At 32.6% G+C, this 19,371-nt stretch overlaps 1 protein-coding gene and 1 long non-coding RNA gene across 6 annotated transcripts in view; one reads left to right on the top strand and one right to left on the bottom strand.

The window, feature by feature from the left end:
- Positions 1-15,717, top strand: part of LOC148126399 (uncharacterized) — a 32,351-nt gene extending 16,634 nt beyond the window's left edge. Inside the window, exon 4 of the long non-coding RNA XR_015743227.1 lies at positions 15,485-15,717. This is a non-coding gene — a long non-coding RNA (uncharacterized LOC148126399). The remainder of the gene's footprint in view (positions 1-15,484) is intronic.
- Positions 382-18,774, bottom strand: PPP1R42 (protein phosphatase 1 regulatory subunit 42). 5 transcript variants are annotated; one of them, XM_087931323.1, is made up of 9 exons: positions 18,625-18,774; positions 16,781-16,939; positions 15,990-16,156; positions 15,500-15,638; positions 13,779-13,895; positions 10,239-10,356; positions 5,522-5,653; positions 4,737-4,866; positions 382-3,407 (listed from the first exon to the last, which is right to left on the bottom strand). In XM_087931323.1, exons 2-9 carry the CDS (start codon positions 16,907-16,909, stop codon positions 3,329-3,331), a joined length of 1,011 nt encoding a protein of 336 aa, XP_087787449.1. In that variant the 5' UTR covers positions 16,910-16,939; positions 18,625-18,774; the 3' UTR covers positions 382-3,328. The 5 variants fall into 5 exon arrangements, with proteins under 5 accessions (XP_087787449.1, XP_087787450.1, XP_026561909.1 ...); XM_087931324.1 differs by having other exon boundaries at positions 383-3,407; positions 18,437-18,773; XM_026706124.2 differs by lacking the exon at positions 18,625-18,774 and adding an exon at positions 17,696-17,743 and having other exon boundaries at positions 383-3,407.
- Between the last annotated feature and the right edge of the window lie 597 nt (positions 18,775-19,371).

The following is a 19,371-nucleotide window of genomic DNA, read 5'->3' on the forward strand; positions in this document are numbered from 1 at the left end:
GAAAGTAATTTAAAGGTTAGACTTGAGATTAAACAATAATGTTTTTCTCTATTATGATTTTCAGAATTTGCTAATATTGACTTTCCTTTTGTCAAACTGGAAAGGCGTAGTTTTTTTCTGGTTCTTGCAAATTTTCACTTCTTTATCCATAATTAAATAAAAATTATATCAAAATAGCCAGTAGTGAGTTAGCTATAGTTTAATGTAGTAATATAATCTCTTTGATACTGAATGTTAGTAAATTTAATCACATGCCAGCCAGTTTTAGTGATTCCATATTCATATCTGAATGAATAGTGAATACTGTGCAAATTTTACAGGATTCATAGAAAACAGATTTAGGATTCTGTCATTAAAACACACACACACACACACACACGTAAATGTTCCACAACCAAATATATTTATGAGAATATCTGACAGTAAGAAAAATTACATTTGGTTGGCTGGGAATTACAGATCAAAGGCATTAATGAGAAGAGACATTCAAAATAAATAGGGAGGGTATAGAGTTATGCCAACCAAACACTGGGAATTTTGATTGTGAGATAACATAGATACAATAAATCAAATCTTTGTCCTAGCAAGACAAATAAGGGCTGAATTATTAGCTACCCTTTATGCTAGCCAAGAAAACGGAAAGTTTAAACTTTCAGTATAATTTCTAAGTTTCTGAAGAAAAAAGGCATACTGCAACGTGCATAATACTGTGAAAATATTATGATCCTAAAAACACTGTTCTTATGTTAATTCCTCCTACAGTACATGCTGGTTTCAATAGCAAACAATAAAATTTTAAGTCCTGGAAATTTATTTCCTTCAAAAAGAATAGTGTTGAGACTTATAATCTGAGGTGAACTATAAGAATTTAAGCCAACTAGTATATCCTTCTAAACATATTTATTTGGTATTATGTCTCTTTAAAAAATTGAATTATGTTTCCAAAGCACACCAAAGACTGTGATACAAATCAATATGAATTCAGGATAATTTAAACTGTGAGTCATGTTAAATAACTTGTTTGTGTATTGTCTCTGAGTCAGTGTTGATTCCTAATGACTGACTAGACTAGCCCCTGCAGTTTTCTTGGCAAGATTTCATAAACGGTATGCCATTGCCTTCCTTCCTGGGCTGAGAGGGATAGACTGGCCTGAGTCACCTACATGGCTTCATGAGTAAAGTAAGTAACTCATAGACTCCTGGCTTCTAGCCTTAACTATTACACCAAATTGACTCAATTGGATAACTTGCCTCTTCTTTTGTTTGCATTTTATTGAAATAAAGTTATGGAGACCAGGAAATTTCACATTAAAATACAGAACCTATTTTTTCTCATTCAATGAAAAAACAAGTAGGGAACGTTTTTTTCCCATAATTGCAGTCTAGAGGAAAGTAAGACTAATCTAGTTTGGATTTAAGTTTTAAGACCAGATATTTTACAATACAAGAACTTCTCGTATTAATTCATTTGTATTAATTAAAGTAATAAAATGAAGTTCATACTTATATACTATATAAAGACACTGATAAAATCAAGTATAGGTTTAGAGCTGATAACAACAGATTCAACAAACATAGGGTAACTTAGGTTTTATTCTTGAGGTAACTGGAAACAGAACAAGTCTTTCAAATTGCTGTAATACTAGCATTATTATTAATTAATGATCTAATTCCAACATTTGATGGACTAATATGCAAAATAAATCAATAGCAAAATAACCTGTAACAGATTTTTTTCAGCTTAGCAATAAACTAACCAGCATAACAAACCAAGTTTCCAAATAGTTTTCCATTTTTTTTCTGATCCTCATTAACTAAGTGTTAATCAGAATTCTATTCAATTCTCATTGTTTAGTTGTTCTCACTAATGAACTATTACATGTATTTCTGTAAATCTTAGGGTTACATAGTTATATATCCGAAAACCATATTCTTGTCTACATGTTATAATTTTGGCTACACAAATATGGTACTTCAAAAATGAGTTCATTATGCAGAATGAAGGTTCTACTTCTTTAGATCATGAATGGGAAACATTTTAAATCCCAAAGTCTTGAAAACTTGTTTACTGATAGTTAAAAATTGAAACCAACTCATAGTTGCATGTATCTTTTATGGCTGTGCACACAGACCAGGGTACTATGTGAAAGAATGGCATTATATTACATGACATATAAACTGTACTAGATAGTAGCTGGAATCTGGAAAAGAATCAGATAAAAAGTTTTCACACAGAAAACATAGCAGTGGTGGGGAGGGAAACTGACCAAGAACAAAAAAAAGATGGGTAGTATGCAAAACTAGAAATTGGAATGCTGAAGAGAGACAGATTCTAAGGTGATTCGAAGAGGAATTGGCATCCAGATTACTATGTAAGATGGGCAATACATGAGATGTCTCTATCTTGCTCAGATATTCAGATTAAGATCTAAAGATACACAAAAGAAGATACAGGTTTTCTAACTGGGAGATGGCCAGCTACATTTGAATTGGAAAATTGATTAAGCCTTTCTAGAAATTAATAGCAATTAAATTTTGGCATATTATAAAAGGCACCCTTGATTTTAAGACAGCAGTTGCTAATGCCAGCAGGGAGATAGTTAATCTAGCTATAGTAAAGCAATTAAACCATAAAAAAACTGGCTACATTTCGTCCATTTTTGAAGGCAGATATCAAAGTGAGGCAAAGGCAAAGAGAGGACTATTTGTATAGATTAGGTCTGTTTGTATGCATTAGCTAAATTCTACTTGTGAATTACGACTGGAAAAGTCAAACTTTGAATGAAAATGATTTATTTCTACCCTTGCTTTCTAAGAATAGATGAAAAGGTAATATATTTTCCAATATGACTATTGTATGTTGTATTTTGTTCGATCAATCCAGAGAACAGATTATACTGTATGTCCTACCGTAAATTTCATAGAATTTTCCATTTCCAGTGCAGTAGTACCATATCAAATCACTGGCTATAAGCTCTTATTAATCTGCTGGGCCCTAGTAAATGTACTTAAAATTTCATGAACATAGTTTTTGCTCTGAAAGGTCATGATTGTCCATCAATACCTTAGATAAAATGATAGTTTAATCAGGTTTAATTGGTTTAATTAAGATAGCTACTACTTTTAATATCAAAACATACTTGCATAAGGTCAACTTATTTTAGCCCTTTTTTAACTTAAAATTACATTGGATCTTTAATACAAAATATTTTAGTCTGTGAAATATTACTTTGTTTGTAGTAAAAAACCATTTTTTTCTTCATGTTTGGCTCTGAAGCATATCTTTTGTTCTGATGATAATATAGAAGAACATCTTTCTAGTAGCTGCTTAGAGAGGCATTTGTCTAAGGAGATGAGGTTCAAATAGGTCTTTCTGTTCATTTTGAGAAGCTTTCAAGGCTGAATGGCTGTGTGGCAAAATGTTATAAAAGAGTACTTTAAGAATAAAATATTTAGTTACAATAATAACTTTCATAGATCTCCACTAACATATCAAAATGTTTCTATTAATTTCTACATACATTGGAAAATAATCAACAGGCATATAAACTTGTGGGTAAAAAATTAAGGTTATCATCCTATCATTTTCATAAGTTTATCCTCCAGACCTTCAAAGATTTAAAAGCGTTCTTTCTCTGAGGAAGAGCCAAGTAAATATTCTCTTTTGCATACTTTGGATCTAAATGTCAGAACTGATTTCCCAATTTTAAAAAATTACAGAAATAAATTTCATCTACTTATTCCTTAAATAAAGTTTCAAAAACATATTATAGTGTAATCCTCAGTTTATGGTGGCAATTGAGGGCAATGTCACATGATTCCATGGTTCAATGCCAACAATTCTGGCATTCCTTGTTGCTGTCATTAAACAACGATTGCATAAATCTTTAAGTGAAGTCACATTACTACGACTTTCAACTTTTTGCTGGTGTCCGATTGATTTATGGGAAACCAGCTGAGATTATTAGAAATTGCATGATCATAGCTCACAGTAATGTCATAATCATGAGCTGAGGCCCGAATCACAAACACATGACTACAGCAATACTATGACAACTGGAACTACAAGGACTCATTTATGTACGAATTGTTTAGTAATTTTAAATGGATGCTGAACAAATGGTTGTAACCTGCAACATAAATGAAAAAAGGTTTTGAACACCAGTGTAATATACAGGAAAGTGAAATATATCCCTTCCTCTACATTGCAGTAGTATACAGACCTTCTTTTTTGATACTCTTAAAGAGTGATTCTTATTTCTAAAGTTGTTCTACAGTATTTTTTACACACAGACACACACAAGAACCATTTTGCAAAACTGTGAGCAAAACATTAAGGCAGATGCATTCTTTGAAAGGTTAGTAACTGATTCAGTAGGATTGCCCATCGCTGCATAAGTGATTCCAACAGAAATGCTCCCTACGTGTACACCTACATTCAGGTGGATAAACAGAGGCAGTTTTCAAAGTAGCTGAGTGAGCTGTCCAGAGCTTCTGCTTCCATACGTTGATACTTTGCAAAGCAATGTTTGTGAATTCCCACACAAGTACATTAACATATACACATATATGAAGTGTGCATTATTTTTAATGTGTTTTTAAAACATTTTTTGTGTTTTGTTTTAAATACAACAATTTTCAATTTCAAATATGTGTCTAACTTCACTACATTCGTAATTTAACACAATGACATGGACTTGAGGTTGGATTCCAGTGGTATTTTACAGAAATCATACCTGATTTTTTCACTATTTCTGTTTTCTTCATAAAATGGCTGAGATTCTTTATTATAAGGAGTTCTGTGTATCTCTCTGGAGACTGGGAAGTGGTAAATAGGAAAATGTGTATGTTCTGCATCAGTATCATCTAGAAGATGTAAAGATACAAAATTGTGTGCTAGTCAATTTTAGTCAAGTATTATGCAAAATAATTAGCAGAGGGGCACATTCAAATCTTAGTAAATTGCAACAGCTAACTTCATACATTTATAACTGGTACAGTATGTAAAAATACAGCTTATAAATTTTCTATTACAAAAGCTACTGATCTGCATATTTTATGTCACAAGGTCCCTGAGAATATTACTCCAGCACAGCAGAATAATCAATAAAAATGGAAGAAACAGAAAAATTATTGGAAAAAAGACGGTCTTTGTTACTGATTTTATCAATTAAATTGTCAAAACTGAGATGGGTTTTTATAAATCAGGAAAAAACCATTAAAAAGTGTTGATGCAATAACTGAATGTATGATTCACCACCAATGAAATTATTTAAAAGCATGTAACCATACTCCATACACTTTTATAATACTGTATTTCAAAACATTTTAATGAAGCCTCTTTGCTACTCATTCATTTTTATACTATTATTATAGTATTGGGAAATAACATTTTTATTCTACATTAAAACATTCTGAAAATGTTCAAAACATAATTGTCTTACTATGACAAATTTATCGGAGTTTGTTCTTCTCTTAATGTTGATGCTGTAATTAATTAAAAAGATATAGTTTATTTTACCAAAATGTGAATATGATGCATGCTCATTAATGAAGCTTTCTACTTTGTTTTTCTTCCTGGCATCTCTGGAGGCTTTCCAATTTGTCAGGAACTGTCTTTCCATTTCTTTTATTTCTTTTCCATCCAGCAATTCTGAGGAAATGTTGCAGTATGTAAATCAACAGACAGCTTTATATTTTTAGGAAGGCATTTTTGTTGTCAAAGATACTGGTCATTTTCTATCATCAATGCTATTATATTTGAAAAACCACCAAATTGTTGACCATTGGGCTTTAATTTTATTGTACTAGTAGGCATGAGCTAGACAGCTTATGAATAGCACAACAGTGAAAAGGATAGACCTTAAAACTGTAAAACAGTTACCGTACTACAGTAACAAAAAGACAATGAAACAAAACTATCCCTTTGCTGCTCACTTGGACTGATATCTATAATTACTGTTCAGGGTCAATGATATATATGTGGTCTATACCCTTTATGTAATGTTAGTTATATCACCCAATTGTTCAATAATATAGCAGTAATGGAAAGAAAGATGACTCTAAATTTAAGATACTTCCCCACAAAGAAAGATATTAAAAATAATTAAATGCAGACAGAAATCTTGGTAGTTAGCAATTGTCAACCTAGAGTTATCAACTCCAACTTAAGTTCTGAAGATTTTCTCCAAAACATACACACCATAAATGTAAGCAATATGCTTGCATACACATAGGTAACGTCTCGTTCTGACTCTATGTATGTATGTATGCATGTATGTATGTATGCATGTATGTATGTATGTTATGGGTTTGCCAGAAACCATACTCCAAGGGAAAAGCCATGACAAAATTATTTATTGAGTTAATCCAGGTAATCCTCCATTTATGACTAGAGGGCCCAACATCTCAATTGTTGAATAAAGCAGTTATTAAACAAGATGCCATGTGACCGATTTACTCAATGGTCACAGCCCTGGTGCTTTCTCTCTCTCTCTCTTTATTCATTAGATTTATATGGCTGTCCACTCCTCAGCTGATTCTGGGCGACTTACAAACAATACAAACTCAATATAAAAAGAATGAAGCAATAACCTCCCCCACCCTGGGGATAACAAGATCAAATGAACCACTTGATGGGCTCCATCACTCTGGATTCCCCAGGCTCATTGGCAGAACTAGTTGTTCGGGGCCCTGAAAAAAAGAGTGTCAAAGTGGGGGAGTAGTCTAATCTCTGTGAGAATGAGGTTCCAAAACAAGGGTTGGAGGTTCTTCTTCTTGGTACCTCTTTAGGAGATGGGACCCGTAACATTCCCTGCCTTCCTGCTCTAGTGATAGATGTAACTGGGAAGAGATGGTCCTTCAGATAACTTGGTCCCAACCCAAGGGCTTTAAAAGTGACAACCAGCCCCTTGAATTGCATCCGGAAGAAAATCAGCAACCAGTGCAGCTACCCAGAAGTGACATATCTGCACTCCTTGTAGGCCGTGGCATTTTGAACAAATTAGAGCTTCCGGATGCTTTTCAAGGGCAGCCCCATGTAAAGCGCATGGCAATAGTCAAGATGAGAGGTGACTGTAATTGTTAAGTGGCTATGTGGGTTGTTAAATGGAGTGCTGTGGAGAGGACCTTGGCCTTCTGGGTATGTTGGAGCAGCATGCCACCAAATAGAATGATAATGGGAATGATGGTGTTTGCTAGCATTTTCATCAGATTTGAGGTCTGTTCTTCCAGCATACTGAGAGACTTCTAGAAGGCTCAGAATGTTAGAGTTCACTAGTATTGTCTCCACTGGGTGGGGGAGGGGAGGGAATGGCATTCACTAAAATGCTAATGAATGCCAAAGTTCTGAAAGGCTTACAACAATGGCAGTTGCTCATGTTTCACCAGATCTGAGGTCCATTTCACCAGTGCACAGGTGGATTTCCTCTCCCTGCAAACTAAGGAGGAGAAAGCCTTAGTGCGCTGAGGGAACAGACCTCAAATCCAACTTCCCCTCTGCTTGCAATCTTCTCTGCCAGCTTCTCCATTGACTTTCTGAGGAAAAGATGGGAAGAAAAATTACTAATGACAATCACAAGATCTCAGGGCACTTGGAAACCACATGTAAATGTGAACAGATTGCCAAATGCCCCAAATGTGGTCATGTGACTGGAGCAAGTGTTTTACAAAGGGCAGGAAATACCTTGTGCGTTCTAAAGCACCCATTCTGAGGCAGTCATGACTGTAAACAGTTGTTAAATGGCTGGTCATAAGTTGAGGACTATCTGTAATTATTTGCCTTTAAAACAAGACACTTATTTTATAAAATTATACAATACAGACACATTCTTGATGTATGTGTAGCAAAAACACAATAAAGAAAAAAAAAACCAAAATGATGATAAAGAGAAAGAGGGAAAACAAAAAGAAGAGGAATGAAATTGGATGCAAAAGAGATAGGGAAAAAAGGGTTGCAAATTTAGCAATCTTCCCAAGAAAAGCTTATCTTCAAAGGCAACAATTCTTTGCAGCACAGAAGTTTTCCTCTATTGGTACCTTATGCTAATTTTTTTATATTCATAATTTCTGTTCTTAGTATTGTAATGATGTAGTCCTCCCCAATTCATAGGAAATTATTCTGAAACAATTCATTTTCCTAAAATTCAACGTTTTTGCTAGTTCATCTTCTGACGCATTATAAAAGATACTAATTCTACTCATATTTATAATCTGAAAAAACAGCTTTAATTATAAAAATTGTACAAACAAATACATGAAAGTAAAAGCTGATGGAGCAATTATATTAGCAACGTTCAGTGCTGAGGGATAGCATTGTTTGATTTATATCTTGCCTTTGTTCGGGAGCTCAAGCAGCAGATATGTAGCATAGCATCCCTCCTACTTATGCTACTTATGCTAACCACCTTATACAGATTGAGTTGAGAGGAAGTAAAGTCATCTAGCAAGCTTCTTAGGCTGACCACCACAAGACACACTTGACCAGATACAGAGACATCAGATGTACAAAGCTAGATCTTATTCTCGGAGATTCAAACCCTCTATTATGAATGGATCATTATATTTTAGATGACTGCACTGTATTAGGCTTAGAAGTCATTTCAATATTATTTACACCTACCCCTTTCTCTATTTTTAAACAATGCATAATGAAACTAGCAAAATGTTTAAAAGTTATGAGATTTATGTAGTTATTTACCAAGCATATCTAAAATCATATTAGAGTAACCAAAATATCTTTACAATCTCCAAACTAAGTCACAACTTCTGAGCACCCTAATGTTTGGAAATTGAAAGTTGAAAATTTTGACCCACCCTAAATATCCTGTGTGGTTTTGCAGTTACCTTAACTACCAGGGGGCATTACATTTAATTGGTTTTGTTTTTATTAGGAATCTAATAAGGAACTATTACTAGGAATTTTATTAGATCCTATATCTGATGGAATATCTCAAACACTGTCTCAATGATGCCTGTCCAATTTTAATGATCAGAACATGCTGGTTCTCACAGATAATTTGTGAAGGCCTCAATAAATATTTTTTCTATTAACTTGTCCAAGACCTAGAACAGTCTTCTGAGGGAATTTTGTCTCATATTCAGTGGAAGATTTTGGGCACAAAAGTTGAGTACTCATTCTTTTACTGTTCTGCACCTTACAACCACTAGCTGATTATAAAGCAGACAGTTAACTCCACAAAGCATCCATAGAAAATCTTTTTATTGGTTCATTAGGCATCCTCAATATAACTCATGGTTACATTGAGATTCATCTCAATGTCGAACTCTTTGCATAGCTGACTTTCTGGTGTAAAAGGATGGTAATCTCTCATTCCATATCAAAGGAGCAAGGAGGTGAGACACCAACATGATGCTGGATTCAGGCAAGAGTGAAGGAACCTCCCACAACCCACCAAGGGTCAATTCAGTGACCAATCAGGATTACAGATGTGGCCACATGACATGGACTACATTTCCCAGGATACCTTAACTACATTTACCATGATGCATTCCCTTAAGGGGACAGCTCCCAATTCCTAACTAACTATCCCAATTCCCTATTAACTATAACTGGCTGGACAGCACAATACCAAAAAAGATGCTATTGATGCCTGTGATAACTATATTGGGTACCCTGCAGTAACATATTTTATTATTGCCCTCTGTTATAATTATTTTAATTCTGGTTGCACACAATAGAACTTTATGAGGAAGGAGAACTGGAGAGACAAGCTTGATTAATTCTTCTTGTTAAAGAGCTCTAAATCTGATTTTGGAAGGACATTTCAAAACTGGCTCTGTTTTGATCCTGATCCCGTCTATGAAGAGGTGCTTCATTCTATGAAAGTTCAAATGGATTGACTCCACTCATTTTGAAATACTTTAATTTTATCAAAGTGCAGGATGTTCAATAATATACAACTTTCAGATAAGTTTAAAAACATGTCTGATAATTGGACAGATTATAATTTGTGCACCAGCTAATAAGCATGAAATAAGATAAATATTTTCTGTTTTTGTAATTTGGATGGCCTCAGAATTGATGGGAAACAGAGATGAGTGCAAGTGGGGTAGATGGCTTAACTGGAGAAAGTATTGGGCGGCAGATTCACAGGATTACAGTGGAATTTAATACCAGTAATAACCTTGATTCCTGGGTCATAGTATACATCAATGACTTAATAAATCAATACATCTGAAATGAAAGAACAACCACCTCTGAAATTTAGATATTTTACCAAGAGATTTTGACTGCAGTATTATTTTGTCTCGGTATTTTGGTTTATGACAAACAGGATTCCCATTCAACTCCATTTTGTACAACTTAGTCCATATACTCAGAACAAATTCCAAGTCCTGGAAGTAACAAAGAAAAATATCACTTATCTAATCCAAATATTACAACTAAATGCATAAATCTTTGACTAGTTGTAACATGTCCCATTTATTTCAATTGATGTTATTACATTTAATAACACAATCAAATATCCATGTAGTTAAAAAATAGCAATAGCACTTAAGAGACTTATATACCACTTTATAGTGCTTTATAGCCCTCTAGAAACAGTTTACAGAGTCAGCATATTGCCCCCAACAATTTGGATCCTCATTTTACCCACCTCAGAAGGATGGAAGGCTGAGTTAACCTTGAACCTGGTGGGATTTCAACTGACAAATTGCAGGCAACAGGCTGTCAGCAGAAGTAGCCTGCAGTACTGCACTCCAACCACTGCGCCACTGAGGCTCTTAAAATACTTTACATGTATTTACAAAATAAAATACACTTTATCTGCAATATTCATAAATTATATTTTGATAGCTATTTTACTTCTTTATTCGTAACTGTAGTGTATTTTGGGTTTTCATTATCTCATGAAAGTTTAAATATAAATGTAAACCAGAAAAACCACAAACATTAACTGTACTGTTCTCTGGCCTTCTAAGTTTTGAGAAAATGTTTGTAAATATTGGAAGTTAATAGCATTTAATATAGGACAATTATTCAAAGCTTTTGGCTGTAAATACAAATTATTATTAAATTAAACTGAACAAATTTAAGAAAAAACATGTGGGATACTTTTTGTATCATTTGAAAGAAACTGATGGAACAGAAAGGTAGAAGATTATTCTCTTAAACCCTGTTTCTCCCTTTAGTATTCCAGTTGCTTTATTTTAATTCCATGCCACTGGCACTCAACAGCTAAACCTCTGTATATAATTACATTTACTAGTTTTAAAGATATATATCTCCCTCCATCTTATCCATCTATCTCCCTCCTTCCCTCCATTTGATATTCCATCTGTCCTCTAAGAGCACAGGCAATCAGACATAATACTCCCTTCTTCAATTCCTACTCCAAACAACATTCTGAAAATAATTTGGGCAATGGTTTTTTATATTTGGGGTGTACTTGACCTGGATCTTTCTAACACTTTAGCCACATACTATGCTCTATCTGTCCAGATATTTGATATAGAAGGTTATCAAGTATTTGGCAAAGACAATGAAGGAAAATTGAATAATTCTCTTTTCCTTCTGTGACAAAGACTGAGTAATACAATTTTAATTTAAATGCATCATTAAAAGGAATTATGCAACACTGGTTTGTACATTATCTCCAATCTAGTTGCACGTAGATAGTAAATTAATTAGTATCTGAAATGCTGGAATACTCATATGAATGTACCATACATATTTATTCTGAAATAATTTCTATATTGTATCTTTTCCTAAGTTCACCTTGTTATGAACTTATAAAGTTCAAGGAAGTTTTATAAATAAAGCAGAATGTTTAAAAGAATAAAACTTGATATTCATTAATTTACAATTTGAATAAGCCAAAAATGAAAATTCAAAAGTATTTTAGTGTTACTTGCCAAGTTTGCTATAGAAGACATTCTGTAACCTATTTTCTTTTCATAGAATTAATTTTTTTCCAAAAGAATAAAGTTTCCTTTGAGTTTGATTCCTGGTAAATTCATGGGTGCATGAAATAGCTACTTTTTGTCAATATTTTTTTTAAAAAAATGATATATATGTGGTCTATACCCTTTTTTCCTTATTCTATGCTGAAATATGATTACTTTTGGATATTCCCTACTTGTTCACTACCTGTCTCTAATAAACTGCTTTCACTTTACATCCTTTCAATAAACTGTACTAAAGGGAATAGATAGTTTTTTGAGCAGTCTCTATTTGATAAATGATCATGTCATGTTATCACTTAGAGGTCTGCTACAAAATACTAAAAAGCAAATTGTATTCTAGGCTCATGATGGGAGTGGGTGCGTGTAAAAGCTTCAGATGTCATACATAGCAGAAACTATAGCCTTCTTCCCAATTAGTGATAGTCATTTAAAAACCTACATTTGACCAATGCACTCAAATTTTTATTGGCTGTGTCTAGCTCAAATAGCCTAACTACATCTGCAGATAGCAATTTGTCATCATTCTGACTGTCTGTCATTATCTCTTTCAAAAAAAATCTATATATTTTTTCTTGTACCTGACTGAATTGTGAAGTGAAGGAATCCATCTTTTTGATATCTAGTGTCATAATCAATAATGGCAAAGGTTGAATACATTAAATATTTACAGCCAAATCTTCAAAATACCAAAGACTTCTGAAATAAATAGGACTTGTATTGCGAAATGTATTATAAAATAATCTGGATTTATGAGGTGTAGACAACTTCCTAATACCTAGGACATGTCATTGCTTTCATCCTGTCCTCTGGTATCACAACGTAATAAGAAGTCCTATACTTTACATCATAGTGAATAGAATTAAGAGAAAACACAAAATAAAGAAATGGAACCTTCTCCAAGTATTGCAAAATGCCACTTCTTTAAAAATTCAATTCTTTAAATATCACCATGCACCCTACAAATTGTACTGTTTGACTTAACAGTAGTTATAGACTTTGCTATTGAGATTTTAGCAACAAATTTAAATTCTGAAAATTGGGATAATAAGTAGCTAAGTGCATGAGTCATCAGTGTTCAGATCAGAACCCAGAAATAATTGTATAAGGAAAGAATATTGTTATGCATAGGCACATTAAGAAAAAACGAAATGTTTACCCAATTTAGTTTGGAATGTAGCTAACATTTTGAATAATAACAAATGTATTTAGATGTAATTTTCAAAATTTACAGAATTAGCAAGAAGGTTTATTTTTAGAACACCTCCAAAACAAACTAGAAATTTAAAAAAATTGAAAGACAAAAATATACATTCTTTTCCAAGTCAATTTTAGCACTAAGCTTTAGTCCAATTTGTTTGAAGTTTTATAACTTTTTAAATCCTGTTTAGGTTATAAGTTTAAACGCTTAATTTTATGTATGAAGTTAAAATTAGTATCTATTCATTTCAATGAAATGCCTCTAATCTATTGAAAAGGGGGGTTTAAATTAATTTAATTATATAGGTATATTTTAGTCCATGAAATAATATATGAAATAGATTATTACAATATTTACAGTCTTCTTATATTTACAATGTTCTATTTTCTATGTGTGAAGGGTTTTTTCCAATTTTCTTTGTTAGAAATCTCTATAATCCAAATGTATTAAAATGTTGGATTTATAATCAACAACCTTGTTAGCTTCATCTTTCATAAAACTGTCTGCTCATAAATTTATAAATAAAAATTTGCACAATAAAAGGACACCATGATCCAAAAGGCAATGGATAAGAATTTTAACAATTGGCAAATTATTGAAATAATACTTACTTCCATTCACGCAATTTATCATTTTGCATTGCTTTTATTACCTTTATGTGATGAAGTTGGTTGTCAACAGCTATAAGATGGGAAATATTTTCCAGAATAGATAAGTCACTTAATTCATCAATATTATTATTGCTGATATTCAAAACTGATAAAGATTTCTGTAATGAACCAAAACACATATTTATCCCAAATATAAAACAATATTCAAGTGCAGCAATTATATGCAGTTAACTTGAGAGAAAACTGATTAAAATGTAATTTTTTTCTTAAATGTACAAAATCTTAAACAGTACAACAAAAATACCTATAATTTTGGTTCAAAACAATCTTGGAACTCATAGTTAATAATTTGTTAAAATTGAGTAAAGAAGTATTGAAAGGTCTATTAAAATATGTACAATTCAATACACAATCTTCTTCCAACTGTTTTATGTAACCTATTTTGAAGGGCATGATAAGGAGAAGAAGGTGCTATTTTTCTATTTTTAGAATGGAAGTTAGGTAAAATAATATGATATACTCTAAATGCTTTGACTCCATTATTTAAACCTCAGAAAAAATACCAGTAATACAAAATAAAATAGAATTGTTCAAATAAAAATATTATAACTTTCAATTATCAATATGTTTGAAAAGAGATGGCAATATGTCTTTTTTCCAATAAATACTGACAGTTCTGCAGATAAATCTTAAAAGAAGAGTAATTATATTGTATAAGAGTTGACATATTCTTTTAATTAAGACTCGAAGAACAATTGCATCTAAATTATACACCTATAGTTATTTTGAAATTTTGTTTCCTTAAGAAAGGTAAAGTTTACAAAACAAACTGATTTTTAAAAAAACGTAGGGTGAACTGTATGCTATGGTATTAGAGAAGATATTAGATATCCTTAGATATTGCAGAGAAACTTTAGCATGTGTGTCAAAAAGTTTGTTGAATCTAAAGCAGTATTTTTTTTATAGTGTGCACATAAATTCTCCAAGCTTTATTATCCATATATGTCTATACTAGTTAATTGTTTATAAGCACAATAGTAGTAATTAAATGAAACCATTAAAACATTCTCACAGTTTACAATACTTATAAAGTATTGTAACTGTCAGGTTGATTGTGTTAAATCATATTTGTCATAGGCAAGTAAAGTACTGAAAATAAAAGCAACAAAAACAAATAAATGAATATTGATGGGAGAAAATAAATAAAGGGCAAGTTAAAATTATTTAAGATAGGTTTTGTAGAAAATTATTTTAACTACATATGCTAGTAGTATGATGTTCATAAAGTTGCGAGACAGAATGCTAAAAATGTTACAATATCCTGCATTGTTATTTTCATAATTTCTTCTGAATACAGAAAGCATAATAAAGCTTTATTATTAAAACTGAGGAATAAATATAGTATATGTTTTACCAGATTGCTTAAAGAAAAATAAGTGAATATAATTATAAATATGGTTATAATTACTATGTGCATTATCAGTATATATTTTTCTTTTTCCTTTTGTAAAATGAAATGCCTGGACATTACACTGTATTAAAAATACTTACCAGTATATATAAATAAAAAACTTAACTTAAAAAAAAAGAAAAATAACCCTAAAATTTACTATTATTAATATGCTTTAAAATATTTTAAATAAAATAAATGATACATTAACCTGATTTATGTAGTATCAGGATAAGTATACAATAGAAGCCTTCAGCAGTTTTTAACAATTAATGTCTGTCATCAAATAAATTTCAGGTACGGTGTTCTTACGGATAATGAATGAAGACTTCTTGGGTCAAACAAGAGCTTTTCTCCTAAGGGAAGCTGCTGGCTTTCAACATGCAATTCTCTCAGTTCCTCTAAAGTCTCCAAGCCTTCCACTACAGTGATACAGTTGCCACCCAAATATCTGGAAATAGAACAAAATAGTCTTTCATTTAACAATTTCTTTTAAAATGCATATTTTGTGGAAAATAAAACATCAATTACTTTACTGAATAATTTCACTATTTCAGAAGTAAAATCAATAAAGCATAACATATTGCACCAATACTCAAATAAAAATTAATTAATTTCTACGGGAAAAAATGTAATTATATCTTATATGTTCAAGTTTATCAAGCTTTGATTCTTGAATGCAAAGTTTTATGAAGATTGTGCAATGTAACATCATATAAAATATATATTCATTCAATTTTATTAGTTTAAAATTTAGATTACACACTAATCAATAAAAACAGAAACATAATTTTTCACTTACAATTTTTCAAGTCTTATCAATGATTCTAGATTTTCAATTCGTATAATGCAGTTGTTCTGCAGGTACAGATGTCTTAGGTTTGTCGCAAAATCCAAGTTATGTATCTGTCTAATATTATTATCATATAAATATAGGACATTAAGATTTTTACACAAAGAAAGATCATCCTACAAGAAAAAATTGACATATATTACTTGGTAAAATTTACTGATGAGGAACAGCTTCAGCAAGATTTCAAAAGCCCTAAAATTATGTTAAACCTGCAATTTTAAGTATAGTCATAAGTACATGAATATGGTTAAATAAGCCTGGGATGCATGATAAAGATTCCACATAATCTAATGATGCATTAATTATATGATCCTTGAATAGCTGAGTTGTACATCACTTTTGTAAACAATAAATTATTCTCAGCACAGTGTGCTGGTTTATTTAAAAAATCTTACTCAATGTGCCAAACACTTACTCATGCTGAAATTAATTATTTTGTATTTGTACAATATCCCATTTCTGGAGAACATTTAACTTAACAACACTGAAAATTACTTTATATAAAACCATATGTCTGTCCAAAACTATTTTCTTGCAAATAATTAAATAACAACCTATCACTAAAAGACAAATCAAATATATATTATTTAAACTAATTAAGGCAAGAGCATGAAATAGAATCAGAAATTTATTTCCAACTAAAAACTTATATTAAAACAAAATATAAAATATCATTTAATACTGCCTAAATCTTAAAAATAAAATAAAAGGTACATTTTACATAATGAAATGTTTCTTACAATGGTATCTATATTTTTATTAGATAATTTCAGATGTGTTAGTTTCCTCAGATGCTGAGCCAAAGATTCATCTCTGCGATTCTTTTGATTAAGGCTTCTAGCAATAAGCTCCAATGTTAATCGCACCATAACTTTGTGATAAAGTCAGTTTTCCATTACCTTAAAATAGAAATGAACAGTTGTATTATTTTTTGTATATCTAATTACTCAAATTTTATTTCCAACCTGTACTTCTTAGGATTCATTTGTTGTCCCTAATCTTACTTGGACAGATAATCATATTATATATGATTATATGAGGACCCAGATTATTGGGGGGAAATATACTGACTGTAAACCACTTAGAAAGGGCTATAAAACCCTGTGAAGTGACATATAAATCTAAGTGCTATTGCTATTGTAGTTACCGTACAATAGTGCAAAGTCACATTTTTATTAGAAGACTATACATTGAAGTACAGAAAAATAAATTTCAATTCTACAAGTATTTTGATTTTCCTTCTTTAGGTTTAATAACGTACATATTTGCCTAAGTAAGTTTAAATAAATTCAATTAAGTTTATTTCTGCAGAGACATACACAAGATTGAACTATAAAGTGAAGAATTTCCTGATACACAATTCTCACCATACTAATTTTTCCCAGTCTAAAAAACATTAGGGGAATACATATATGTTGAACCACAAAAGGCTTAATATTTTTTGCTAAACTACTTTTATGAGTAATTTGTAGTTTATTAAATGATGATGAAGGGGTATTATTGGTGGGGGGGAGAATGGAACCATTTCAATCTTTCACTCCCCATTGCTTGATGAGCCATTTTTCCATTATTCCAAGAACACTTTTTTGTTCCTTACTAGGACAGTTTTTTGAAATTCTACTAGGCATTCTAAAGCAATTAATAAAATTGCTTACTCGTTTCAGATCTGTTATCCCACTACCCCATTATAAATGCAGGGAAGCCTTGGTGTGAACAGAAAAAAGCAGAAATTAATATTTCTGTATATATTCCAGTGCTTGAAACAGTGCAAAGAAAATAAAAGGTTAATGGCACAGAAGATACTGGGATGGAGAACTGTTCTGATTATATTTGAGGGGGAGAGCTTCTTTGCTTTAAGGAAAAACTAAGCACAAAAAGTTCCAAAATAAGACAGGGAATTGTGTGGCTTTTAATGTTCTTTCAAGGTTGCATTAAATGAATAATAGCACTGCTCTCAGCAATATCAGATGCTAATAGATGATGCCAAAACCTGTATTTCCTCACTGACAAAGCAGCCTGACCAATATTTACTCTTTAGAAAACTCCTTCTAGTTAAGGTTGATGCAATGGCAAATTATCAGTGATTATCAGTGTGAGCACAGGATTTTGTTTTTACTGTCATATGTCGGACAAATCTGAGAGCATGAAAGCAACCTGTAGGCACAGAGTGAATGGAGGGACCGTTTTAGAACAAAAACAAACGCTAAGAGAGGGCATCCCTCCGCAGCTCTTCTCCCCAGCTTTTTCTCCAGAACATCGCTTCAGATGTGAGCTATGACTGGGAGAAATGCTTAGAAAAAAACAGCACACAGCAAACCGTTTCAGCAGGATCGTACTGTACAAACACCCGCCTCCCCTCACCTTCACCTTTCGGAAGAGAACGAAAAAGAGCTTACAAGGCTCGCAAGGCGGCCTGTCTTCCCCTCATCCCCCAACCCGGGCCCTCAGGTGGCTATTGCTTCAGAGCAGGCCAGGGTGGAGGCGGCAACAGCACCGTTTGTTCCTAACAACCTGCACTGCATCCCAACGCGGCCTGCTTTACCACACAGGCGAGCCCTCTATCGCGTCTGAGCCAACCACCTACATAAGCGCGCCCCCCTCGCTCCTCAGCTCAAGAGGGGAAAATAGGCGGATCCTCGGCTCGGAAAGACAGAGAAGCAAAGGAAAACAGAAGCCGACAAACGGGTTGCTATAGAGATAGAAAGCCTGAAGTAGCCATCAAAAAACTTCTGTGAGGGGCGGGACCAGTGGAGCACCCTTATGACAAAGGCGACGTGCGCGGTGGAATTAGGCCTTGGAATGGTCTCCTCTTGTCTCTTCAGTAGCGGGGGCGGTTTGTTCCGTTCGGATGAAAGCCCCGAATTCGCAGCGAGATGATTTAAGTCCACCAAGGAAATTGAGCTTTTTTTTTTTTTTTTTTTGCGAATCCCTGTTTTTTTTTTTTGCTAACGTCCTGAACTCTCTTCAAAAATAATAATAGAAAAAGAACTACAAGTAATAGATATGACGGCTGGCATTAACATTTTATAATATATGATAGCGGATATGATATATGATATTAAATACTGTAATAATTGTTATTCAGACATAAATAGAAGACTGATTTTCTGTACACACACACGTCAAATTTTATTCCTTACAAAGAGCTTCACTTTTAGGGGCTAAACTTGATGGGGTTAAATAATGAGCCAAATATCTGTTATACACAAAATTAGACTACATGTGTTTTTCACTTCAGTTGGGCTTGAAGTAGCCCTTTGGAGTCAAGTGTTTGAGGATCTCTTAGTGAATCAGGGGGAAAAATGGCTCTTTTAATTCAAAGCACAATACT

This window comes from Pseudonaja textilis, chromosome 3, assembly GCF_049901715.1.
Source record: "Pseudonaja textilis isolate UNSWEBS1 chromosome 3, rPseTex1.2, whole genome shotgun sequence".
Taxonomy (NCBI): domain Eukaryota; kingdom Metazoa; phylum Chordata; class Lepidosauria; order Squamata; family Elapidae; genus Pseudonaja; species Pseudonaja textilis.